The sequence below is a fragment of the Onychostruthus taczanowskii genome, unplaced genomic scaffold (genome assembly GCF_017590055.1).
Source record: "Onychostruthus taczanowskii isolate IOZ18803 unplaced genomic scaffold, ASM1759005v1 scaffold76, whole genome shotgun sequence".
In the NCBI taxonomy this organism is placed as follows: Eukaryota; Metazoa; Chordata; class Aves; order Passeriformes; family Passeridae; genus Onychostruthus; species Onychostruthus taczanowskii.
Genome location: NW_024505450.1, coordinates 1345717 through 1372494, shown reverse-complemented (window position 1 = coordinate 1372494; position 26778 = coordinate 1345717). Strand labels below are relative to the sequence as shown.

General features: G+C 45.2%; 2 protein-coding genes across 14 annotated transcripts in view; one reads left to right on the top strand and one right to left on the bottom strand.

Annotated features, from left to right (window-relative positions):
• BTBD10 (BTB domain containing 10) overlaps positions 1 to 20273 on the top strand; it is a 28693-nt gene extending 8420 nt beyond the window's left edge. For 4 of the 6 annotated variants that reach the window (XM_041423319.1, XM_041423316.1, XM_041423314.1 and 1 more), the window contains 7 exons: positions 10971 to 11164; positions 11833 to 12118; positions 13717 to 13819; positions 14528 to 14648; positions 15643 to 15840; positions 16419 to 16529; positions 19207 to 20273. In XM_041423319.1, coding sequence (XP_041279253.1) covers positions 11011 to 11164; positions 11833 to 12118; positions 13717 to 13819; positions 14528 to 14648; positions 15643 to 15840; positions 16419 to 16529; positions 19207 to 19517 — 1284 coding nt within the window. In that variant the 5' untranslated portion in view covers positions 10971 to 11010 and the 3' untranslated portion in view covers positions 19518 to 20273. Of the gene's footprint in view, positions 1 to 5137; positions 5399 to 10970; positions 11165 to 11832; positions 12119 to 13716; positions 13820 to 14527; positions 14649 to 15642; positions 15841 to 16418; positions 16530 to 19206 lie in introns of those variants that run through there. The other 2 variants (XM_041423317.1, XM_041423313.1) reach the window with 2 other exon arrangements.
• Positions 20274 to 20572: 299 nt separating this feature from the next.
• Positions 20573 to 26778, bottom strand: part of ARNTL (aryl hydrocarbon receptor nuclear translocator like) — a 49545-nt gene continuing 43339 nt past the window's right edge. For all 8 annotated transcript variants that reach the window (XM_041423312.1, XM_041423308.1, XM_041423311.1 and 5 more), the window contains 7 exons: positions 26607 to 26713; positions 26113 to 26263; positions 25466 to 25554; positions 24535 to 24643; positions 22766 to 22859; positions 21687 to 21789; positions 20573 to 21252 (listed from right to left, as the gene is read on the bottom strand). In XM_041423312.1, the coding sequence (XP_041279246.1) occupies positions 21092 to 21252; positions 21687 to 21789; positions 22766 to 22859; positions 24535 to 24643; positions 25466 to 25554; positions 26113 to 26263; positions 26607 to 26713 (814 nt within the window). In that variant the 3' untranslated portion in view covers positions 20573 to 21091. The remainder of the gene's footprint in view (positions 21253 to 21686; positions 21790 to 22765; positions 22860 to 24534; positions 24644 to 25465; positions 25555 to 26112; positions 26264 to 26606; positions 26714 to 26778) is intronic.

The window sequence follows — 26778 nt, the reverse complement described above, 5'->3', positions numbered from 1 at the left end:
GGATTCCAGAGTGGCACAGCCTCGGCAGTGAGCAGTGTGGGTAGGATGGGCTTTGTGTGGAGTGAGGGCTGGGCAGTGCCCCCACAGTTCCCTGCTGAGCCCAGCCCGGGGGTTCAGCTCTGAACCTCCCATCACCGGGGGTCTGGACCAGAGCCTAAAACGGGTACGGACGGACGAGCCGTGATGGGGCTCTCAGGAGCTGAAAAGGGCTCGTTAGCAGCTGCGGTCTGCCAGATCTGACACGTGCTCTCATGTGACCGAATTCAGCAGGGAGCCAAGGACACAGCCGTGTTTGTCACCTGTCAAGGACATGGCCCTGCCACCGCAAGGAGAGCAGGCAACACAAGTCTCTAGCAACGTCATGTGGTTGAAAGGGCTCTTGGGTGGGCAGTGGAGTTACTGCAAGTCTGGTGTCAGCAGTTCAGAATTGCCTCTAATCAACAACTTCCCTGAAGGTCCAGAAGCTACTGAGTATCTTCTGAGACAGGGAGAACCCAAAGGTTAAAGAATGACTTCTTGATCAGTCACAGAAATTATGGTGATGAGCTGTAGTCAGCAGGCAGGTTTGAAATAAAGTGTGGTAGCTGGAAGCTGCAGCTGGGGAAATCCAACCCAGAGGAACAGGACACATGTCACCATGTGTGGTTTGGGGTGGATTATCTATGTTGGGGAAACGTTTCAACAAAAAGCTCTGTACCTTTCTGCAAAGATTATTTGATGCACATAGGAGTTAATTCAAGGACATCCGTGGCCTGTACTTTTCAGAAAAGCTTCTGTTGATCATTTAATGCAATCTGAATTAAAGAGTCACACATCAAAAGGCAGGAAATCTATGCCTCAAAGATAATTGCAGGTATTGGACATAATTTGTTTCCAATGCTGAACAGCATTTTTATGGAAACTATATGGTAGGGATATAGTACTCAAGCTAACATCTGATCATTTAAATTTTTTTCTCCAAATAAAGTGGTTTTGGAAGTCTTTGAGAATCTAAATAATAATTTGACGTTGTAATGGGATAAGGGATAAATAAGGATAAATATTTTGTTACCTTATTCCTTTGAGATACTGGATTACTTCAGAGAATCTAATTATTGGAAAATGGTGTACTTTATTCAAAAGCCTGAACAAAATAATTGAATTTTGTGTGGCTGAATATGGACATATTACTATAGTTTCTGACTTGACACTTTTTCATCCAGACAAGTGAAAGCCTATGTGAAAAATAGTGTGAGGGGAAAAATGCATTTGGAAGCTTAAGTTGTAATAATATAACTAGAACTGTTATGTTAAAAGGTTTGAGTACTCCAGTCTGGTTTGTCTTACTCAAAATACACCTTGTTATCATCGAGAAAGAGAGAATATTTCTGGTTTGGAAAACATAATGGAGAAATAAGAGCTTTGTAATAAATAATCTCAACAAAGGAGTAATATAGGAGATAGATTCTTAGCTTGGTGCTTTGGAGTGTTTAATCCTTCAGCCTTAACATTCCTAAAATAGCTTAGATAATTTTCTTGACTCATAGAAAACCTAATCTAGGGCTGTGAACAGCTCTGTGTGTAGGGCTTGTGTGGCAGCAAGGAAAGGCACATCTCTGTGGGGCCGAGGACATGGGACAGAACTGTCCAAAGGGGAGTGGATTGAATCCTTGTACAGGTCAGCATTATATCCTGTTCTTTCCAGTTCAGTGAGTGTCCAGCTTTCTAAACCTGCCAAGTTGTATTGTTGTTTTCTCTCCTCCTCTTTCTTACTTCTTCTGAAATGGCAATGGAATGGAAAACTCAGGAGGGAGAGATGTGGAAAATAAGGACTAAAAATGTAATGCATGTGATCCCTGGTAAAAATCTGCAGGGCCTATCAGGATGAATTTATATGGTGTTAAAGATGACTAAATGATCATACAAGCAGTCTTGTTTGTCTAAGCTATTACAGAAAATTCTTGCAGGTGCTTTTTATTTAAGTACCTGAATAAGATGGAAGAAAATGTTCAGGAACCATACATTGAATTAATAGTGGTGAAGGTTTAAATAAATTTTCTCTGAACTCATATTTTCATTATTAGGTGGTGCTGTTCTGTACTTTTTATTCAAATTTTCATCAGTTATTAGTTTCCCACATGTAATTTGTCTATAGTGTTGGAGTTTTTGTTGTTGGAAGACTTGAATTCTAATTCTCTTGCACTGAGTGCTTTTTCTAGAGTTGTGGTGAAAAACCTTTGGCTTAAATTTGCCTCTTCACGATTTGTCCTGGATTTTTCTAAGTCTGCGACTGTTTTAGTCCCTTTTGACAGTTTCTTATTTGTTCATTCTGTTCAGATGTTACTGGATCCAAAGTCTTGCCTGCACTACTGCATTTATGAACAAAATGTGACTCTGCTTTGATTCTGTTGCCATGACTCTTGGTTCTTTGAAAATCTAAAGTTGCTTTTTAAATCTTGTAAGTAGATGAGAAGTTGCTGTGCAGATGCTAAATGCTGGGATTTCCCCCTTCCCCCCCCGATATTGTTTATGCCTGCTGGGAGGATGCATTCATGGGTTGTGAATGGAAGTACCATGTGTCTCAGCACTCTGTAAAGTGCATGAAGCATCGCCAGAAGAGTTCCTCTCTCATCTGTGGAAGGATATCAGAATGTATAATCTGTTTCCCACTGTGGGACAGATTTTATTTCCCTTCCTGTGATTTCTGCAGTTGGTTATTTTGCAGCATGGGGAGGCCTGCATAAGGCATGGCATGAAAATAATGAGGCCTGATTTACCAGGGGCTCAGGTCGTACTGTGCATCACCTGCTTTCAGCCACTGCAAACATGCCTAATTGCAGCCTGGCACTGGCAGATCAAAATCTCCTTATCCAGGCTTTGTAGGCACCAGGATGGAAAACCCTCAAAAAAACTGATGTGCGCTGGGAAGAGCTGGTCTTGGAATCCAGAAAAATGGGCTGCACTCAGTGATGCTTTCAAAAACTCCGGTCTGTTCATCTCTTGCAATGTGCCCAGTGTACAGTGAGTGATCTTAGAGTTAGTTGTGAGGACTGGGGTTTTGATTTCCTTTTTGACATCCTTCATGTGTGCAATTACAGCTTACTGACACTGCTGAGAAGGGAAACTTAGCAACTTCCAGGGCAAAAGCACACCCTAAATCCTCCTGAACTTCTTCAGCACCCAAATTGCCTTTCGCAAATGTTGTCAGGTATTATTTGTGGTGGACTTTGGCACATTTAATTAGGACACGAGCACTTTAGAGGTGATTATGCTCAGAACCAGAATTTTTTTATGGACAACACTTCATTGTTTGTATCTCTGAGAATGGAAACTGTAATGGCTACATAGTTTGTGTTTGGTCCCAGTTCTTTTGGATTTGAACTTCTAAAGCTGTTTTTTAATAAATGTGTGTAGGGCTTTTCCAGTTCTAAGGAGGATATTTCTTTGAGTTTCTTAGTTTGATTTTTATTTAACAACCATGTTGAACATGCAGCAGAAATTGGTATATAAATAAAGGCAACCAATGTTCTTTTATGAAAGTCTTGTGTTTGGGAGCTTGGTACAAGTCATAAGGTGTGAATGTGTTCCCTCCTAAAGGTTAAGTCCTTGCTGCTTTAAGAAATCCCTTTGGCAACTGAACACTCTGCTCATGAGATCCTTTCCTGAAATGGAACTGCATTACTAAGAAGTACATTACTCATGGCTGAGAGAACCCACTGAAGACCAGAATTATGTGAATATTAAAGAATTTTGAGGGTGGAAAGTGTTGACAGAGTTTCTGCTTCAAGCTAAGGAAGATCCCGTGGCAGCCCCCAAATTAAGCAGTGAGAATTCTTTCTGAGGGCTTCCTTCCACGGAGCCCCAAGTCAGGTGTGGCTTCTGGACTGTCTCTAAGATTTTCTGGGTGCTTGTCCTGTCCTGAGGGGTGGTTTTGTGGGATTTGGGAGCCAGTAAATCCACGGCATGTTTTTTCTGCCTGATGTAGGAGTAAAGAAGAAAACACATCCTAATTCTGCTGTGGAGAAGAGACCCCATTTAGGGAACCAGGGTACTTTCTCTTGCTGCTGGGGGACTGTTATATCAGAGGGAAAAAGTGCCTGAGAGAGGTTTTTCCAGCATGCTTTTCATGCAGCTTATTATAGCCATGTCTTCCTTGGCTTATATTGAAGGGAAGAAAGGGCTCACAAGGTTGATGGTTATTCTTCCCCTGGGGCATGGGGAGGGTGCTTGTGTGAACCATCACAAGACCCTAAAACCAGGAGAAAATTCACTGGTTCGGGTAATTGAAATTGCATGAGCAGAAATCTTCCTTCCATGTGTAAAGAGCTGACTCTTCAGCCTGGAGTGCCGATGTTCTCCTGCCTTTCTAATCACAAGTCTCTTGTTTTTCCTACTGACTTCCCTCTTTATTACAGCAGTCATTTGCTGAGCAATCCTCCCCATTTCTTCAGCTTGCATCATGTTTTAATTTCCACCCTATGACATCTTGATTGTTATTTATTGTAGGACTTACTTTTAAGCTATTCCTCCAGTGTATTGTGACTCCTTAAAACAGCCTGCAGACATTCTAAAAAGAATCATTTAAAGAAAGCTGTCTCATAGTGCCTAGTTATCCTCCCGCCAAAAAATCTTTAGAAAATTTTACTGACTTGTGTATTAATTTGCTGTGCTGCTTTTTGTGCTTAGTGGGCTCGCCTTCGTCACCTATTGATGTGAAAATACACAGTGATTTCTGATCGGTAAATGAACCGATTAATATAGTTATATACTAATGATGTTTAAGTTATGACAAGGGAGAGTAATTTTTCCCTAGGTTAAATTTGGAAAAGGGGTGCTTGTAGTTAAAAATGGAGGTCGTGCTGTCTCGTTCTCAAAAGGCTCTTGATGTACCTGCTTATGAGCTCAGCGTCAGGTGCATTCATTGTAAATGTTAGCGCAGGCAGGCGTTACGGGAGCAGTGGGGCCGTGCCCTGAGGCTCGGGTGGCTCTGCTGTCGGGGTCGGTCCCGGCGCAGCGGGGCCGTGCCGGGGCAGCGGCGGCGGCGGCGCTGCCTCCCCGCCCGCCAGCGCGGGGCCCAATGGCTGCGGGGTCACACGTCAGCCGCGCAGCACGCATGGCTGAGTCAGCCTCCAGCCCGCTTCGCAGCCAGCGGCTCTGCCGGGCTCCGCGGGCTCTAGAGCTGCGGGCGCTTATCCTGCGGCGGACGCGATGGCGGGAAAAGTAAGGCTCGCTGACGGCGCCGTGGACTACTGAAGAAATGATGGAAATATCAAATATGCTGAACTTAACAAGTAATGCCAAAGGATGCTGATCTGGCTTTCAAAGCTGCCTTTTTGGAAGGAACAGAATTCCTTTGTGCTCTGATTCCGAAATTGTTCCCATGCTTCTGTGTTTCCTCCCTGATAGACACGAGAGGAAGGTGCGTATTTGTTAACAGGAATAACGTGTGGGCATTATTCAGGAGAAGAATGAGGAAAAGGCAAAGTACTGTCCTTTGTGTGCACAGGTCAATTGAAATATCTGCTGACAAAGAACAGGCTTGAGGGGGAGGAAGAGGGGCATAAGCGCTGTCGTTGTGTAAGTCCTGGCAGGATGAGCAGAAGGGATTTCTTCTAAAGCCTCGGAGCATGGCAGCTGTAACTTAGTGCACAGATAAAGCTCTATAGCCTGATTCTACAAGTGTTGATTATGGGAATAACCCTAGCAAAGGATGGATCTAAGTTTATATTTTAAGGCGAGTTAATATAAGTTTTAGAAGATAGATGGAGGAGAAAAAGGGTAAAAGTCTTGGTTAATTTTCCACTGCTGTGTTTTTTTCATTTATTTAGGGTTTCAGGGTGGGTTTGGGAGTAATAAGTATATTGGTTAAGCACCATAATTCTGTGTAGACACGAGCTCGTTGTATAAAACAAGTATATTTATTGGCAGCATTCAGTAGGATGCACATGGAGCTTTTATGTTGGAATACATGCTAATTGTTTTGGCAGTAGGATTAATTCGGTCTAATGACTTCTTCTAATAATTAGTAATATATTCAAAGCAATCTGTTGTTATGTATAAAGACAAACTGAAGCTCTTCTTCCACAGATGACTCCAAAGCATCATTAAATTGAACAGCATTTACATTTTTTAAAAGCAGCTCTTCCCTTAACTACAAAAATAGGAAGCGTTACCAGTATGACAAGTTGCCATTTTCATGGTACTTTTTTTCCTTCCTTCACATCATATTAAATAGATTTGCTTAAATAAGACCTTGAGCTTATTTGGTTTTCTTCATGAGACAACTGCTTTTAAAGAAAATGCCTTGTTCCCTTACAAAGACAAAGCTTCCTTGATCCCTGTCTGAGGGGGAAAATAATTTCAGTGAGTGCCTTAAAGTTCTTGAATGGGTGTAGTGCATATGTTCCAATGTTCCTTTGAAACCAAGGAAAAATGAGTATTGAATTTGTGAATATTGCCAAAATACATTAATATTCATGAGGTTTAGTTGTTTTGGTTTGGTTTTGTTTATTTGGGGGGGGGGGGGGGGGGGGGGGGAGCAGGAAGAATTTGTTTCTTTTTTCCCCTGTAGGAAAGTAATTGATAAAGCAAAATGTTCTTCCCTTTCAGAAACTTTTGGGTACTAGGTGGCCTTACATATATGGGGCTTTTTCCAGCTTTAGTGAATGAAGGGATGAGGGTTTAAAATGGTGTTTTCTTTGTTCCTTTTCCTCTCTTACACTTTTAAATTAAATGCAATGTGTCCTTCAGCATGCAGGAGAAAATTCTGCTTATGGGTTGGGGCTGTGCCTTATGGCTTCCACAGCCTGGAGTGCAGCTGGTGGTCATCAGCTGAGGGATCCATTGAAAGCTGACTTTGCAAACACATCTTTTCAGGGTGAGATGGTCCTTGTAGCTTCAGATCTTTCTTGGAGGCTTGAAGTCAGGCTCTGAGCTGGCTGCACCAGGTGAATACAGCCTGGCAGCCGTGGCTCCCTGGCACTTGGAACTTGCAGCGTTCCACTGCTGTTGGAGGAGTCCTGGTGGTGTGTCTGCTCTGTGTGGTGCTTCTGTGGGCCACAGGAGTTCCTGTTTGCCTGTTCTTCAAACAGGGCAGCTCTGCTTTGGTCAGTCCCAAGTCCACTGGTGTGGGTGGGGAGGAAGCTGCAACAGCACGGCTGTGGAACTCCCAGTGAATGCCAATTCATCTTGCCTTCCTCACTGGGGCCAGGTTTGTCCTTAGTCCCTCACATTGCTGGTGTGCAGTGAAGGCTTTGTGCCCTCCGTGCAGAAACAACCTCCTGGCCCCACTGGCTTTGTTACAGGGGGAGAAGAGGAGGTGACCAAGTCCTTCTACCAAATAAATCAAAATTACTTGGTAGTTCTGATGCCTTCCTTTTTCTTTGAACACTTGCAACTTCTTCTAAAGCCTCTTTACAGGAAAGTAAAAGTCACAAGTCTTCTTTCATATGTGCTGGCCACAAATGAGCTCCTTTTTCAGAGTAACAATAGAGCAGCTCAGGGATTCGACTTTCCTAGTCAGGTATCACAGTGTAAAGCCATGCCTGTCTATTTTGACATGCTAAGCTCCACCTCTGTATTTTCTCTTTGTTCAGATTTAAGCTCATGGTAGTTTTCTTGTTCATTGTAGAACAAAGTTTTATTTAAGGGGTAGCAGTGGTCCAAGTGCTCATGCTGTTGAACACATGGAACTTCAAGTTTGTCGGCTGCATATCCAACAGATCAAAGAACTCTTTTTTGTGAACCGTGACTCAACAGTGATGAGATTTAAGATTGACATTTTAGATGGCTGTTACTAAGATGAATGAAGATTCATGATTCAGACTGTTTCTTTCTCAAGCCATACTGCTTGAATTCTCAAAAACCTTGCAATTCTGGCTTTTGTCTCGTGGCTAATAGATGATGTGTGGGTCTCACAGTTACCATCAATCTGTACATTAAAGGAGGCAAGTGCAACATAGGAGTAAGCAAATGAGTGCTGTGGCCAGCTGCAATTTGAACAGCCCTTTGAAATTATTTACTAGTCTGTCTGTTTCAGAAGCAGTTGATTTACTATTCAAGGATCGTGTCCTCCTCCAGCTGGCAGCCTCTGCCTCTCCCAGTGTGGTGTGCTGAGCTGAATTGATGGCCCAGGCTCCGCAGGGATGGCCGTGGCTGGCAGCAGGAGCAGGATAGATAGTCTCTGGGCACTGCCCCTCTCCTCCAGGCTTGCTGGCAGCAAAGCAGTAGCCCCAGTTGCCATTCAGGCAGGCACAGCTGTGCCTGCCATGGCCCTTCCTCGGGCCACGCTCAGGAGGAAGCGTGGTGCCAGCTGAGTCAGTGTCGCTTCCTGTAGCACCTGTTCTTATCGGCTCCTGGAACACATTATTCACTAGGGTTTGCCCTGCTTCACTGGGAACTCTGAATCACTGCTTTCAGGGTAATGGGGCTTTAGATGGTTTTCTGGATTAAGAATCACGTTTTAATTGCCTTCTCTGTTACAGGGGAATTCGTGTTTGCTCTGCCAAAATGTGTGATAAGCCTGCATCCCATTACGTTGATTCAGTTTCATTTTCTAGTGTGTTTCCCTTATTTAAAGCAAATAGAGCTCTTTAATTCCTGGGAAACAGTGAGTCATGCATTTTGATACTATAAAATGTGACACCTGCAAAACTCTGTTTTCTCACAGCATGGTTGGAAATGTTATCAGGTCTAGGATCAAAGCTGTGCTTCAACAGAGGTCTGGTCACATGAGGCTTTATTGGGATTTGTAGAGATGTTTTGTCACCAGACTGCTATGTAGGTGTTTGAGTACTCCAACATACACACCCTCTTTTGTGGCACCCTTGATTATACCGTAGCATGCAAATATAAATGCACAGATGAGATACAGAGGTTCTTTAAAAAAACAAAAAATCACCATTTTTTGGAAGTTTAGCTGTAGTAGTAATGAATATTGTCGTGTTTAAACTGGGGCTAGACTTTGGTCTTGAATTTGAGACTGTAATCCATGTATCTAGTAATTTATGGGCGTATTTTATATCTATTAAAGTGGTTACGTTATGTATGTGTATATCTGTCTCAAAGGAAACGTGCAAAGGTTTCCCTAAATTGTTGATATTGTTTTTGGCTTTTATTGGAGGTTTGCAGATCTCACTCTTGCAGACTTTTGCACATTTCACTTTCAAAATAAAGAATTTGCCTTTCTCTAATAGAGAGGTAAAATAAGGAGACATGCTAGCCATGCTGAAATGTTATAAATTTTAATACCTTCAGAACTGCATTGGAAGTCCTCAGGAAATTTCCTGTTAATGGAACTGCTTGGGTCATTATTCTTGGACTGTAAATCTGAGCGTGTTCAGCCAGAAGCAAGGCTTGCAGTTCTTTTGCCTTATTCAATAGACCTTTGGCTGACTCCACATCCCAAAGATGCACTTCTTACTGCAGCACGTTTTAAGCTTGGCAGGAAACAGGATTGCAGTAGGTTCCCTCTGCACCAAACTTGTGCTTTGTCAACAGGAGATCCTGCCCTCGTTCCGGCAGGGCATGGAGAAGCTCGTGTGCCCTAGTGAGAGGTACATTTCTGACTCCTTGCCTTGTGCCAAACACTCATCTGTCACAGCCTCTTTGTTCTCAGTTAAGCTTCTCTTCTTATCAGTCTCTGAAACCTGAAACTGCAACATCTCATGCTACTGGAAAGCCTTGATTTTTTTTTTTTATTATTACTTCTAAGCAACCTAAAAAAATGGACACTGCTCAGTCTGCTTGTCCAGTGACTGCTTTTCTATTGGTTGTGATTGTCTTAGCCAGGCCATCATTCTTACCTCTCTGTTCTCCTACAGCATTTCTGCAGTCATGATTTCAGGCCTCTTGGTAGGCTGCAAGCAAGCGGGGCATTGAGGTTCCTCTGGGAAATCATGGCTCTGCTTTGTCTGGCAGACCTTGTAGCTGTGCAGGTGTCTGTCTGGCTTATCCACTACCTGAGGCTTTGGGAATTTCTTCAGTTAAAGCCATAAATAAGGAGTGTTGTCATGCCCACACTTGAAAGGTAAACAGCAAAGATCTGCTTTAGGAATTCTGGTGGGGTGCAAGGACACGGACATGTCTGTGCTGTCCAGACATAAATTTGTCTATTTTAGAGAGTATAAATAGAATATATAAGGATTTTTAGTAAATTCAATAATAGCTGTTGCACATTGATTTTTAATTTTTAGATAGTTTCTGGGAGTTGTGGGATCTCAAAACTGACTGGTTTTGTTAGTTGGTTTAATAATTCCAAAATATAATTGATATCTTAAATTGAGTAATGTAACTTAATCACAGTCTAAAACATCTTAAACTATTATATTAAATTTGCTGGTTTGGAGCAAATATCCTACTTGTTACTGACAGTCTGGTAGGTCATGGCTTTGATAGTATAGTTCATGTCTGGGTTGTCATGGCTTACTATTGTTCTTTTTAGGAATAAGTGAAAATTTGAAACAGATTGTGTGGAAACAAACTCTTGGCTGGTGTGTCTTGATATATCCCCTCATTTAAGACTGACTGCCTTTGCAAAGGGCAAGTTGCAGGAAAAGTGTAAAGTCAGCCTGTGGCCTGAGAGGGTTTTGCCAAAATAGGTTGCACTGGGGAAAAAAAAAAAAGATTCCTAACTTCTAATTTCATTCTTTGATGAGAACATTTAATTTAATAGTTAGAATAATAATAAAAAAAGCTTATTTGAATTTCACCTACCCATTCTGAAAGAGATTTGTGTGAATGCATCTTCACAGGCAGGCTCAGCTGATCAGGTGCTGTCTCTGTAAATCACACAGCGGCAAACAGGTAATTCCTGCTGCCTACTTAATGTTACAGGTAATTGTAAATACAAACATGAGTACAATAAAGAAAATGGAGCTGGATAATCCTAATCTTGGAAACATCTCCATGGAGTGTGAATGCCTTGGAAATTTAGCTGTGTAATGTCTCTGAAACTTCGGAATGCTGAACATGTCCCTTATTTCTGCTTTCAGCACCTCATCCCGTGTTGCTAAAGGAATAGACTACAGCAAAATGAGCCTCCATGGTGCGAGTGGTGGACACGAGAGATCACGGGACAGGCGCCGATCCAGTGACAGATCTCGTGACTCGTCCCACGAAAGAGCAGAATCTCAGCTCACTCCATGCATCAGGAATGTCACTTCACCAACAAGACAGTATCACTCTGGTGTGTGCAGATCTCTGCCATTGCAGGACTAAAATTCTCTAGATTTGAGTACTATTTTCTTGAAGGAATACAATAAAAAGTGTTATTTGTTGATGGCACAATATACAGATTTCTTACATGTGCCCTGGGGTGGGAATGCCCTTCTTTCATGGGCTATAACTTTTTTTCCAGTCTGCCATGTGTATTCCTACATGATGCTCTTATTTAGTTCAAATCACAAGAGCAATCTAATTTTTATAAGATAATTGACTGAACACATCCCCTTTACTTTATAGGGTCTAGGTATTTGGAAATAGAGGAAATAGGGATTTTTTCAAGTGACAAAATATGGTTTGTTTCTTTGAGCTGTAGTACCCACTGTGATGCAATAGCTTCTGAGTTATGCTGAGTTCCTTTTTCAGTACTAGAGTAATAAATTTTCTTTGTAAAGACTTTTGGGGAAGGTGAGGTGGATTTGATGTCTAGGTGGTACAGACTTTGGAATCTCATAAATGGGCAGTTATTTTTGAAGGTGTTTTTTAACTAGAATAGATTTAACCAAAATAATTTGTACTTAACTTCTCAAATGGATATGTTTTGTACCCAGAAAGACACCAAGTGCATAGGACTCATGTAAATCTCTAATTTCATTTCCTGTTTTTTCTCCTTCCACCTCATCACCGCCGAAGATCGCGAGAAGGATCACAGTTCATCTCGGCCCAGCAGCCCCCGGCCCCAGAAGACATCCCCCAATGGTTCTGTTGTCAGCATGGGCACCAGCAGCAGGAACAGCAGCCAGTCCAGCTCAGATGGCAGCTGCAAGGCTGGTGGGGAGATGGTGTTTGTCTATGAAAATGGCAAAGAGGGAGCTCGCAACGTCAGAACATCCGAGCGAGTAACGCTCATCGTGGACAACACCAGATTTGTTGTAGATCCTTCCATCTTCACTGCACAACCTAACACAATGTTGGGCAGGTTTGTATCTCTTTTGCTTTTGGTTTCTTCCTTAGTCCCCAAATGTTATAGAGAGCTGGATATTTAAACTATTTGAATAGCCATTGGGCTCATATTGCTGCAGCTGATCTTGCTCATGTTAAATATTACCAGTTTGCAAATGTCTTTAAGTGAAAATTCAATGCAAGTGCTCTGGTTTTGGCAGGGAAGCCAAGAAATGTCTATTAACTAGAGATGACAGTTGATAAATAAATTACCATTTCATGATGTTCCCATTTCTTTGTGTCTTCCTGGGCATTGTTTCTATGTTCATTCTGCCTCACTCTTCCTCATTTTCCAAGCTAGGTGCTTCATAAAATGAAGTGGCATAGCGAGTGTAGACAGTCTCTTTCACAACAGCAAGGAGGAAAATCTTGAAGAAATTTATTTTGCTTAGTGAGCCTACCCTGACAATATTCAAGCTCAGCCCATTTATCTTCTGAAATGTCAAATGATCAGTGTAACAGCCCTGAGCCACTCAGCGGAGAGGCTGAATGCTTAAAATGATCAACACTTGAATGCAAGTCCGCAATGTGTGTGTAATGTTTTCTGTAGAAACTATAATGAACAACATATTTAACGTGTTTGCTTGGTGGGAAAAGATTCATTACTTGACTTGGTCAAATTCTTGTTGGTTTTGCCTTGTCCAAATGCAGAAGGCACCACTCAAAATCTTGCTTCAAGAAAGAAAAGAAAGGTTTGTCTGTGTCACTTCATTAAAATACAGCTATTTCTCAGCACACGAGGATATAATCATATTTAAGATACACATTTATAAATCTCTTTGCCACACTACAGGTAATAAATGTGATTAAACAGTTTCTGCTCTGTTTAAATCACTGCAATGTGGGATAAATAGTACCTTGGATCCCTGTTCTGTGAGAAGCTGGGTGAGTCACAGAGAAGGCAAGAAATGCTTCTCTGTCTAAACTGTCAAAGGAAATAAATGGAAGTAAGAATCAATAGAATTAAATAATTAATTTAAAGCACTTGTATATTATACAATACATGCATACATATAAATATCCAGACAGACTGGAAGTGTATCAGCTGAAAAGAAGCAATAAAATAATTTCCTTTTCCATGCCCAGCCTTAGAGTAGGTGGTGCTGCCTAATGCACTGGATTTTTTGTGCATGTGTGATGCTGAGTTATTCTCCCTTTGGGATTGGTTCAAGGAACAAGCTTATTTTATCTTCTGCTAATTGAAAAGTAGGTTAATAAAGATATGGAAATAGTGCTCTAACACACAGGTTATTTATAAACCCACTTTCCCTCAATGTCAGTCTGCAGGACAGTAAGCATGAGCAGCTTGGGAGGTAAAAGTAGCTATAATAACAATGTATTATTTGCCTTAAGCCTGTGTCCTGTTAGACCCTGTTTTTCTATGTATTATTTCTTGTAGGGTGGTCAGAAAGGACACGTCAGATCATGAGGTGAAAAACGTAATCCCAGCTGAACAGAATGCACTGCTTTTCCCCTGCAGTTTCTGTACAATTTCTTGCATTTTATTTTTCTTATTTACAAACAAGAAAACCATAATGAGGAATTCTAACCCAAATTGCTTTCATTCTTGAGCAGGATGTTTGGATCAGGCAGAGAACACAACTTTACACGGCCCAATGAAAAAGGAGAGTATGAAGTTGCTGAAGGAATTGGTTCCACTGTGTTTCGTGCTATTCTGGTGAGTTTTTAGGGGCAAATACTGTTAGGACAAGCACTGTTAAGAAGTAAAACCTCTTGGTTTAACCCAACTTGTATATCTAGATTTGTGGATGGCACAGATACTGCTCTTTATATTGTTTAGTAGAGGGGGGAAGATGCTTGATATGAGCCCCCTTTTCCTAGACGTGAACACATGACAGTCAGGGAGAAAGAAAGTACTCATGAAAGAAACCAAAAATTACTGCTGCCAGCACTCAGTTCACCTTTTCCTACACATTTAGTTCACCAAATTCAAGTATATTCTGCCTTTCTAGAGCTGAAATTAGGTGAAACAGAATACTGGAAGTGAACTTCACGCAGCTAACAGGAGTAAAGCAAACTTCAGTCTGAGATGGAAATGGCCATTTACTATCCACACAAGGATGTAGAGCTGCTTGGACTGCTTTGTCAGCAGCCTCAGAATGGGAAGAGCTCAGTGAAGTACAGATAAAAGACAGCAAAATTATCAGTATTAGTAGTTGTCACTTAAATGACATTTTTAACCAGAACTCACCGCTCTGAATGCAGCTCTGATAAATTCGAGGACAGGAAGATTTACAAAGTTTAACATTTGTTGCTCTCTTACATTTTGGGGGCTTTCTTTGTGGAGAAGGTGTCATAAATGAAATGATGCAATGTTTCTGCTGGTGGATGTTGTGCATTGTGTTTTTCTTGGTGCATCCTGCAGGATTACTACAAGACTGGGGTGATACGCTGTCCTGATGGGATATCTATTCCTGAATTGAGAGAAGCGTGTGACTATCTCTGTATCTCCTTTGAGTATAGTACTATAAAATGCAGAGATCTGAGTAAGTACAGAGTTTATTAAAATAATTTGAATTATACAAATTGACTTAAGTGCGTGTGTGTTAATTCTAAATCATGTCCTTTATTGAGATAAAGAAGATGGCTGGCACTACATGAATAAAATCCATCCCTTTTTATCTCTTATGTAATAAAGCCCTAAAACCAATGGACTGATGTTCCTTGAAAAATAATGTCTGATATTTCAGCATCTAATTCTGTGCCATGGTCACCCTGTGGAATACTTAGCTCTATGATTGCATTTGCAGTACAGATACAGTAACATTCAGTGGTACCTTTTTTTGCAGAGGACAGGGAGGATAATTTTTCAGCTCCTTGATTGGAGAATGGGGCTGTCTCCCTGGTGGCAGTAGCACAGCTTTGCTGCTGGAGTGGGCTGCTCCAGGATTCCCAGCACGTGCTGTTCTCTCTGGCTCTCTTGGGCTGAGCACAGCCCAAGCCCTGTGCCTCTGGTTACTGTGCTCCCCCTGTGTGTGCAGTGCAGGGCCAGCCTGTGGCATTCCTGCTGGGAATGCTGTGCAGGACCCCAGTGCCTTCCCTGGCAGGGCCACCCACCCTGCCCCATGCCCAAGCTCTCTGTCCTTACAGGGATTTAGCAGCGCCTGCCCTGGGGGCTTTGAGAAGCTTTGGTTTTAAGCTGCTGCTTATGAAAAGTGGGTTGTGTGCTCTGCCTCTCCCAGCAACTGGCTTAAATGATGTTTCTTTTAGGAAAACCAAGAGCAGCCTTGCACAATTACCAAATATTTAGCAGTAGTGAAACGCACAGGAGGTCTCAAAGTCTGCCCAACACTATGTTATTATCTGCAGGACAGGCTGGTAAATATTCAAACGAGGTCTGAACCTACATAAGCTCATAGACTGTCTTTGCACCTGTCTGCAGTAATACTACAAAATAAATAAATCTTACTGCTTTCTTATTGCTGCCTTCATCTCTTTACCAAGCTCTCAAATGTGCCTATGCTTAAAATTTTCTTCTAGGTGCTCTCATGCATGAATTGTCAAATGATGGTGCTCGCAAGCAATTTGAGTTTTACTTGGAAGAAATGATTCTCCCATTAATGGTAGCCAGTGCCCAAAGTGGAGAGAGGGAGTGCCACATTGTTGTGCTGACAGATGATGATGTTGTTGACTGGGATGAAGAGTATCCCCCACAAATGGGAGAGGAGTATTCACAAAGTAAGTTTATCCTCATTGTTCCCACCAAGCTAAGCTGTGGTAGAGGTAGCAGTCAATGTGATTTAAAGTTGTTGTACAGAAATGAACCTCTTAGTTTGAGTAGTTCTGCTTAATATTTTGTTTCACAGAAGCATATGTTGTTTGTTATCTTCACATGTAATTAAAAAGAGAAGCTAATTTTTATTATTAAGGTATTGTTAGCCAGTGAGGAGGGAGAAAATACTTCAGAAAGAGCTTGAGGAGGGAAATGGGTAGGAGTCATGTTTACTGTGGGAGAACAACTAGAGGTTTCTTTGAGGAAAAAAACAAATGTTACTATTTTTGGAGTGTTACAGTTGTGTGGATGATGAGTTTAAGCACCTGTAAATGGACTGTACTTCCCTGCAAGATGTGCACCAAACCCATGCCCCAGTATCTTCAACTGCTATTCTCTAGAGTTCTTGAATTTCTCCCCCTCATCTGAAATAAAAATACTGGAGTAAAGCAAAACAGTGGAAAAGATAAACTTTTGTGTTTTAAGGCTAGAAGGTTAGTATTTGAATACAGGGATTTTTTTTCTGATTAAAATGTATTTTTAGTTATTTACAGCACAAAGTTGTATAGATTCTTCAAATACATTGAAAATAGAGACGTGGCCAAATCAGTTCTGAAGGAAAGGGGGCTCAAGAAGATCCGACTGGGCATCGAAGGTAAGGGAAACATTGCCTGTGCTCTCCCTCGCTGGCCTTCAGGCTCTGCTGCACTTCTCTGCTGCATGCAGCTGGAAAAGCACGGGGTCAGTGCTGTCTTTCCTACTGAGGCTGGTGACAGAATGGCCAGAGGGGGAATGGTACCCAGCTAGAAACCTGACTATGGGCTCCAGACTGCTGTCCAAGCTGTGGGCTCTGTGCAGACAGCTTAGGTGCTTTCTACTGCCTTCATGACCTGCATCTCATGCCCTTTGCCCTTTAGTTTCCACAAAATCTTCTCTGTGCTTTGTCTGAAGTAACAAGGCATTTGTACAGCTTTGGATGTTGTGTTCTTGGGCTGTATTCTTTCCAGGGAGCAAAATGAAAAATGTCATGTTATGTGTCAGGCAGACATTTTCTTTCAGGAAGTACAAAACTATCCAGTGGATCAGTGAAATGAAAAGAAATACTGATCTGAAATAAACATCACGTAAGTTAGGAGGCTGCTCTCTAATATCTGACTGAGTAATCTGATTTTTAACATGAATGTAAGAACTGGATTTCTTTGCATTACATTTTTCTTCTGATTGCTGACCCAGATATTTTAGAATCCAGCCTTTATAATTAGCAGGATTTCTATCATTCACTTACCAAGTTGTCATAGTTACGTTTGTAATTTGCCAAGAAAAAGCAAATGCTTTTAAGTGGTGAGCCCTAAAATAACTAATTTCAACTGAACAAGGTGGGAGCCTTTTAGCTAAACAAGAACTGGCCCTGCCTGAAATGCTGGCTAATAGCAGATTATTTCTGCTGGCATTTCTTGGTTTGACAAGGAACAGCTGTGGCACCAAACTGTGATGCTGGTGCCCTGCACTAATGTGTAAAATGGACATTATTGATGGGGCACAGGGAGAGGTGACTTGAACACAGCACAGCCATGTGCACTGGCAGTGCCAGCGGCTGCTGTGCTGTGTCCCACAGCGCTGCTGGGGCTGTGCTCTGTACAGTCAGTGCTGATGGGGCTGTGCTCTGTACAGTCAGCGCTGCTGGGGCTGTGCTCTGTGTCCCACAGTGCTGCTGGGGCTGTGCTTTGTACAGCCAGTGCTGATGGGGCTGTGCTCTGTACAGGCAGTGCTGGTGGGGCTGGGCTCTGTACAGTCAGCGCGGCTGGGGCTGTGCTCTGTACAGGCAGTGCTGGTGGGGCTGGGCTCTGTACAGTCAGCGCGGCTGGGGCTGTGCTCTGTACAGGCAGTGCTGGTGGGGCTGGGCTCTGTACAGTCAGCGCGGCTGGGGCTGTGCTCTGTACAGGCAGTGCTGGTGGGGCTGGGCTCTGTACAGTCAGCGCGGCTGGGGCTGTGCTCTGTACAGGCAGTGCTGGTGGGGCTGGGCTCTGTACAGTCAGCGCGGCTGGGGCTGTGCTCTGTACAGGCAGTGCTGGTGGGGCTGGGCTCTGTACAGTCAGCGCGGCTGGGGCTGTGCTCTGTACAGGCAGTGCTGGTGGGGCTGGGCTCTGTACAGTCAGCGCGGCTGGGGCTGTGCTCTGTACAGGCAGTGCTGGTGGGGCTGGGCTCTGTACAGTCAGCGCGGCTGGGGCTGTGCTCTGTACAGGCAGTGCTGGTGGGGCTGGGCTCTGTACAGTCAGCGCGGCTGGGGCTGTGCTCTGTACAGGCAGTGCTGGTGGGGCTGGGCTCTGTACAGTCAGCGCGGCTGGGGCTGTGCTCTGTACAGGCAGTGCTGGTGGGGCTGGGCTCTGTACAGTCAGCGCGGCTGGGGCTGTGCTCTGTACAGGCAGTGCTGGTGGGGCTGGGCTCTGTACAGTCAGCGCGGCTGGGGCTGTGCTCTGTACAGGCAGTGCTGGTGGGGCTGGGCTCTGTACAGTCAGCGCGGCTGGGGCTGTGCTCTGTACAGGCAGTGCTGGTGGGGCTGGGCTCTGTACAGTCAGCGCGGCTGGGGCTGTGCTCTGTACAGGCAGTGCTGGTGGGGCTGGGCTCTGTACAGTCAGCGCGGCTGGGGCTGTGCTCTGTACAGGCAGTGCTGGTGGGGCTGGGCTCTGTACAGTCAGCGCGGCTGGGGCTGTGCTCTGTACAGGCAGTGCTGGTGGGGCTGGGCTCTGTACAGTCAGCGCGGCTGGGGCTGTGCTCTGTACAGGCAGTGCTGGTGGGGCTGGGCTCTGTACAGTCAGCGCGGCTGGGGCTGTGCTCTGTACAGGCAGTGCTGGTGGGGCTGGGCTCTGTACAGTCAGCGCGGCTGGGGCTGTGCTCTGTACAGGCAGTGCTGGTGGGGCTGGGCTCTGTACAGTCAGCGCGGCTGGGGCTGTGCTCTGTACAGGCAGTGCTGGTGGGGCTGGGCTCTGTACAGTCAGCGCGGCTGGGGCTGTGCTCTGTACAGGCAGTGCTGGTGGGGCTGGGCTCTGTACAGTCAGCGCGGCTGGGGCTGTGCTCTGTACAGGCAGTGCTGGTGGGGCTGGGCTCTGTACAGTCAGCGCGGCTGGGGCTGTGCTCTGTACAGGCAGTGCTGGTGGGGCTGGGCTCTGTACAGTCAGCGCGGCTGGGGCTGTGCTCTGTGTCCCTGCAGCGCTGGTGGGGCTGTGCTCGGTACAGTCAGTGCTGATGGGGCTGTGCTCTGTGTCCCCACAGCGCTGGTGGGGCTGTGCTCTGTACAGTCAGTGCTGATGTTGCCGTGCTCCTGCCTTTGCCAGGTTACCCCACGTACAAGGAGAAGGTGAAGAAGCGGCCGGGCGGGAGGCCGGAGGTGATCTACAACTACGTGCAGAGGCCGTTCATCCGCATGTCGTGGGAGAAGGAGGAGGGGAAGAGCCGGCACGTTGACTTCCAGTGCGTGAAGAGCAAATCCATCACCAACCTGGCGGCGGCAGCAGCAGACATCCCGCAGGACCAGCTGGTGGTGATGCACCCCACGCCGCAGGTGGACGAGCTGGACATCCTGCCCATGCACCCCGCCCCCAGCAGCAGCGAGCCGGAGGCCGAGGGCCAGAACCCCCCGCTCTGATGGCGCTGCCCCACCGCAAGCATGCTCCTCCAGTGACCGTACCCAGCTCATACACGCTGCAACGCCAGTTTCTCCATTGTGTTCCGGTGTTTAGGATATTGCGGCAGGGACCTGGCACGGCCCCGGGGGATGCCCGGTCGCTGTGGGAGGAGCGCAGCCCGGCGCTGGGCTCGGTGACGTTCGTGTCCGTGTTTACCGGTAGGTTTGTGACGGTGGTGACTCCTGAGCTGGCCTGGCCCCGCTCCGCGGCCCCGCGGCGCTGTCGTGGCGCGGGGTTAGGAAGCAGAGTGGGAATTGATAGTAGCACTTTACAAATGGTTGAGAAATGGAATTTGAAGCCATTTTTTATAAATGTATTGCACAATACTAACAAAGTGCTTCTATCAAAGGTATTAACTGTACATAGTTTTGCTCTGAATAGATTGACCCTTTTAAAGTTATTGTATATGGTTGAGCACAAAACTACTTACTCTTGGGTTTTTGGATTGAGGACGCGATTCAATGACCCATGTAACATCTTGTTCAAGTTCTTTAGTGAATTTTTTCACTTGTTTGCAGCGTGAGCCATGTTCAAAAATTGTGAACAACGGACAGGGGCTTTATCTTAAATTTTGCCTTACCTTAAGCTGTTCACAAATATTTATTTAATACATTTTTCATAAGTGTCATGAAATAGGAAAATGCAAATGGTTCGTTCTTCATTTATTAATGATTGTAAACAAGTTTTTCATGCAAATAAAGTTTCCATTATTTTAATGGGCTTGAATTATCTGTGAATTACGAATTTTGCCAGTAGTTGCTTTTGTTTCCTCAGGGGAGGGATTAATATTAAGTGAAAAACAAGTGTTTCTTAAAGATAATTAGCCTATTTCAATGCACCTGCCTGTTGTGCTTTTCTCAGGATCAGCTTGAATGTAGGAATAAGTAACAATAGCTTCTTGGGGAATATTGTCATGACAAAGTCATCTAAGTGTAGGTAAGGCACTGGCTTTCCTCCCTTTTCCCCCAAGGCTAAAGAATGATAAATACCAAGTGCTTCTAGCATGCACCTTCAGCAGGGTTTTATCAAATTTATTTATCAAAGTAAATGCTCCATCTTAGAACAAGGGAAACATTTATTTTAAAAATATTTAACTGTCTAATACATTACACTTTAACAATATTTATAGTAAAGGATTCTTACAAGAAAGAATAAACAGCTTTATGGTACAATTAGTATAAGAAATATCCACATGGGGACTGTTTTGCAGTGTAAAAACACACCATACATCTGAAATGGTCATTTGCATATAAAAGCTACCACTGATGCCAGTGAGTCGCACAGTGATTTAAAAAAAATTTCAAACAACAGAATCCAAAATATACAAGTATTGCAAGCTATACACAGCTAACCAAATCAACACAGAACACTGTAGCAGGTTATTCCACTTTGTCTGAAGTTACACATGGTAGGATGGGTTGCATTCTGACGCAGCTTTTATGAAGTTCCCACATAAAAGCCTCTCGGTGCCGCGGGTTTCCCAGAGTGCGGAGCTGCAGCAGTAAATGCACTTGGCTGTGGGGCGCTGGGTCGCTCACAGGGGCCAGGGCAGGTCGCTGAAGTCCACGGGGCCGCCGAGCCCCGCGTCGGCCTCCAGCAGGCTCATGATGACCGCCATGGCCGCCTCGTCGTTGCTGGGGCTGCTGGAGCCCTGCTCCGTGTCGATCATGTCCATGCCGATGTGGGAGTTCTCCCCTGCAGGAACGGCACAGCCAGCGCCTCAGCGGGGCCGCTCCCCTCCCTGCAGCGCCCCGCGGGGGCACGGCCGGCCTCTGGGGCCGGGGACAGCCCCGGAGGGACCGGGGCGCTCCCCAGCAAGGGCACCGCGCCTCACAGGGACAGCCTGAGTGCCAGACCGCACACACAACACTGCAGCAGCTGGAGAGCTGCTGAGCTACTTCACACTGACTCAGGAAAAGAGGCTTCCAAGCACTGCCTAAGGAAATTCCAGCATGAAGGAACTTCACAAAACAGGCTGCCAGGCGCCTCTTTGGGCACAGAGTGCGTGGCTGTGGGCTTTATGCCTCAGCTGGAGCCTGCAGGTGGCGAAAGCAAATTACTGCTAAAACCAACCAGCGTCCATGTGTGTTCAGCTGGTACTGGGGGTGCTCACGTGTGACTTCACTTACCCAGGATAGAGGAGTTGTCGGAATACGGGTAGCCAGAATTATCCTGGATTTGCCCAGACAGCAGCCCAGCTGAAGAAATGTCTGGAGTGCCACCATTCAAGATCTTGAAAGACAAAACAGAAGCTCTAAAGCAGCATGAAATGGTGCATTAAGTTTTAAACTGTCCTGAAATTTTTAATATAGGGTAGATGAACTTCCCAAAATAACCCTGTGGTTTATAACAAACGATCTTCTAAACAAGGAGAAATATCTAGGGGGTGCTGAAAACACCCAACCCTCCGCCTGCACTTTCCTTTATGCCATGCCAGCAGCCCCTATTCTGTGACATGTTGAATACTGCAGGGCAGAAGAAGAAAGAATAACTATTACCAGAATTGTAACTGCTCCAACCTGGTGTTTTATTTCAAGACCAAAGCTGGGAATAGACAGAAATATTTACTGTCTGTTCCTGTACAAGCAATTCTTACAAGCAAGTCATCATTTCTGAGAAAAAAAGGTTAAGTAAGTCTGAAGCAGTGCATAAGGATCTGGGTAAGTGTTCTTGCTTTGGATAAAACTTCCATAAGCATTTAGAGATTGCTGGAAGCGGCCAGGACAGGAGTTCAGGTGGCTCAGTGCTGGTAATGGCACCTGAGTGCTACTCAAGCAATCTTAGAGCAAGGCAGGTGCATGGCGTTGACTTAAAAATAACTCTGAGTGCCCGTGCACCCAGCTGTGCTGGTTTGTGCTCAGGAACACCGCTGGCACTGGCTCGGGCACAGCCGTTGCTCCAGTGCCAGCACTGCCAGCCTCCACCAGCACGGGGTGTCAGAGAGTTTTTGGAGGGTGGAGCGACACGGGGAGAGCCGTTCCTTGCAGCTCTGCTGCAAACATCCAACCGAAAGGGCGGCTGAGTGTCGAACACTGCTGGAGTTGGGACGTGCTGCTGGCTGCCTCCAGGCAGTGCTGTGCAGGGGGTGTGACCACCGCAGCGCTTCGGCCGGGCCCCTTTTCCAGCCCAGCAGGCAGGAGCTGCTCCCTGAGCACAGTCCCACGTCCCCTGCCCTGGCTGCCCCAGCCAGGGGGAAGCTTGCTCTTACCTTCTTCCCTCCTGGCGAGGATGTGTCGGGTGGGGGGGTGCTGGTGATGTTCAGGGGACTTGAGCCACAGCTGGAAGGTGATGATCCCCTTATCCTAGAACATGCATAAAACAGGGCATGCGTTTACAAGCCGCTCAGAGACTTGGAGTTTTAAATACTGACTTCGGTATCAGGTGCCATAAGATGCAAAAAGCAGGAGCTTCATTTTTGTAATCTCCCTTTTTCAGTGTTCCTCACACCAGCAGGAGCAGCAGGGCTTTGCAGCCAGACCAAGAGGCCTGTGTAAATCCAGCCTGCTTGATCTGCAAGCTTTACTGCCTCCCTGTATTTTTCTGGACAGCCTTCACAGAGTCAGAAGGAAAAGGTCCTGGCTGCTAAAGAAAGCCTCATTTTTGAGTATTTTGCTTCAATTTCCACCAGCTAAGAGTTCCAGCTGCCTCAGTCACACTAACCCAGACTCCTCCAGTGAGCTCCTGCTACAGAAGGCCACTGGATGATTTGTAACTGCGCAAAGCCACATTGTTCACTTCCATTTTCCATAGCCTGATCAAACATCATTAATAATGTATTGACTGAAGCACCAACGAATCTCCAGACCAAAGGGAGGAGGGGTAGGTACAGAGAAAAGCAATGGAAATGGGATTCTTCTCCTTGGCAGAGTTCCCCTGGGAAAGCTGAACAGAAGGCAGCTTTGGAAAATAGTAACAGCTGCTCAAAAAGGACTGGAACTAACCCAGGGTCCGAACTGAAATGCAAACACGGGTGCTAACTGCGCTACTACACTCACTTGGGCTAATTAAATGTTTTACAGCTACTAAAAGGGATGGTTAAGCTTCAAAGTAATGATTCAGCCATGTTTTTCTTCTTTTCATCTTTCCCCTTTTTCCTATTCCTACAGAGAGGAATGAAGCCTTAGGGATAGATCTGCTGCTGCCTGAAGTGAGGACAGGGGGAGTCTCCTGCCTGCAGCAGGAACAAAACTGTGGGAAACAGACTGAATGTGTTCCTGGACTGCAGCTCAGTCTGGTTAAATTGCTACCTGAACATCTGCTGAGTGAGACCCCTTTTACAGGAAAGGGAACACAGCTCCCAAGAGGAAATCAGTGGGGAAAGGGATTTTTAGCCAACAGAAATGGAAGTGGTACCCACTGAAAGCAGCTGCTCACACAGGTGAGAACACGAGAAGCAGCTGTGGATCCCCACAGTCCCTCAGTGACCCTGTGCTTGACCCAGCCCCACAGCCTGACTGCCATGGCAAGGCCCCAGCATTGTGTCCTTGCTCCAAGAGCTGCAGGGGAACTGCAAAGCTCATCATGCACATCTAACAGCCCCAAAAGCATCTGAGCAAATGGGCTGCACGAAAACAAACATTGCTGTTTTGGCACACAGTCAATAGCTTTGGCATTTGAAGGTTGTGCCACTCACAGCCTCAAGTCACTGGGAAAAGAACAGTCTGGAATGGATTTGTTTCTAGGTAGCTGCTCTTTTTAACTCCTCTTTCTGGTAAACAGGCCTTCATCCTCACCACTGCAAAGAAATGCCAGTATCAGTCTCTTGCAGCAGGAAGCTGGAAGGCTGTAACTTCATGCTTTCCCTGTGGGGGCTGACTGCCTCAGGGAGGCTGAACAGGAATCTGTAGCTGTCTCAGTACAGTTGGATCATTCCTTATTCAGCTTGAATAAATTGTTCTTTCAGAGGAAATTAAGGAAGTCTAACTCCTCTTAAAGAACAGGAATAAAACAATTTAACTTCACACCATTTTCTCTCACCTGTGAATCTCCATGATTTCTTCAGCAATCATCCTCCCTATTTTACCTGCCCCAGCTCTTGTTCCACCTGGAATTCCAGGCACAGTGGGATGGGTCCTTTTGGGGCCACCTGAAATGAGCAGAAATTTTAAGGTCAGAGAAAAGCTTGCAAACCTTCTCCACAGGGCTTTGAGTGGCTTCAGGACCTGAACAGGATTTATTGACAGTTCCAGCAACTGCTGAGTGCCTTCAAATGGATGAGAAGTCTGGCTTGCACTGGGCTGTGCTGGGTCTCAGATGTCCCTCTGTGCCAGCAGGGACAGGACAGTCCCCAACTCTTTTAGAATCTGGCTGTTCTCTTTCAGAATTGAGCACCTGGTGCTACTTCTTGTCCAGATCTGGTACAGCATGGCCTTGTCAGACCTGCCCCGCTCTGTGCCCAAACAGGCTCTTCTCCAAACATGTTTGCTCTCTGCTTTGTGTGAAGAACTTGCCAGTGCATATTCCACTCAATAGGAGATAAACCCAAGGCAGCTGATGACTGCAAATGAAGCCCCTGCAGGTAACTGCAGGAATCGAAAAGTGAAAGGGAAAGTGAGGTCTGAGCAGTTAGGAGCTGTTACTGTAATGTGACTTCACACTTGGGAGGTTGGAAAGAACACCTCCACTTGGGAGGAGCACTGGGAAAGAGCCTGATATACTCCAAGCAGAGAAAAGCCCCCAGTGAGAGGGCAGGAAAGGCCTCAGCACTGCTTATGCAGAATGGATAATGCATCTGGAAATGCATATTTAACAACAGCAACCCTCAGCAGGCGTGGCTCAGACCCAAAGCTAAATCTCATTTTCCTTAGGATATTAACAAATCTCAGTGCAGAAGGGAAGCAAACGTGTGCGGGCAGGATGAGCTGCTCCCAAGGCAGGAGAGCCAGCGATTCCTGAGCCCAGGAGTTACCTTCTCCAGCCTGGAGCACGCTGTCCATGCTGTGTGGGGACGCTGCCAGCTGGGGAAAGGCGGCGTCCCCGCTGTCCAGGACCGTGGTGCTGTGGAGTGCAAGGATGAGAAAAATCAGGCAGAGACAACCCTACAGGTGGAAAACTCTGGCAGTGATTAAAACCCAGGTCATGCAGCCGGAGTTTTGGCATGGAATGCTTCAGGGTTTCAGCAGTGTCACCTCTGTGACTGACACCAGGGCTGGATAAATAACAGAAATCAACCACCCTGCTCCACCTCAAAGTGTGCAGTGCAGGACCCCAACAGCTTCTCAGCACAGAACTCCTCTACAGCAACTATTCTGCTGAGAAGTCACCTCAAGAGAAAGGAAAAATGGGGGAAATACCTGCAAAGCAAAGAAATGCATGCCCCTTATGTTCCTACCAAGACCAAATCCCAGCTTTTCCCAAATAAAGAAAATACTTCTATTTTCTGCAAGATTTAACAACCAGAAATTAAATTACTGCAATTTTTAAACTAAACCCTTTCTCCCCAGGGTGTTGTCTGGAGAAGACACCTACTGTCATACATATTTAGGTCAAATCTCACAAGAGAAAAGGGCAAAGCCATGGGCATTCCCAGGCACCTGCTGAGGGAAAAGCACTTACGAAACGACTGTGTTTGTGGAGACAATGTATTCTACTTCTTTGGTCCAAGGGTTCATGAAACTGAACCAGCGACTCCGCAACGTAATAAAAGAGCCATCTTTTATTTTAAACTTGTAGCAGTTAGTTGTAATTTTTTCTCTTGTCTGCAAAACTGAAGACAGGTAGAAAGCAAGTCATTAATATCAAGCAGGCACCACAACATAAATAGAGCCCTTATCAGGGAAAACCCTGATAATTCCTCCCCACATCCCTCAAGAAAAATGCTATTCCTCCCTCATCCCCCTCACCCAGCCTGAACCTCAAATATTCCCTACAAATCCATGCAAGTCTAAGATAATCACAGTGTTTGGCACATACAACACAACGCTCTTGACTAAAGCATTCACAAACAGCAATACCCAAATCTTTTCAAGTCTGCTTGGTTTCCTTAAAACACAACAACTGTTTCTAATATTTTGAACAAAATCTCTTTCCTGAATTATTAAGAACCGTACCTTGTCTGTGACATTCTGCAAGATGTGCTATATCATCTTGATGAAAATATTCATAACACGAAGTACCTAGAAGTTCCTGGGGTAAGTATGCCAGGATGGCTGTTGCCCTGGGGAAGGGAGGGAGAGGAAGAAATTAAAAACAAAAAAATCTTTTCAAGTTGAAGTATTAGTC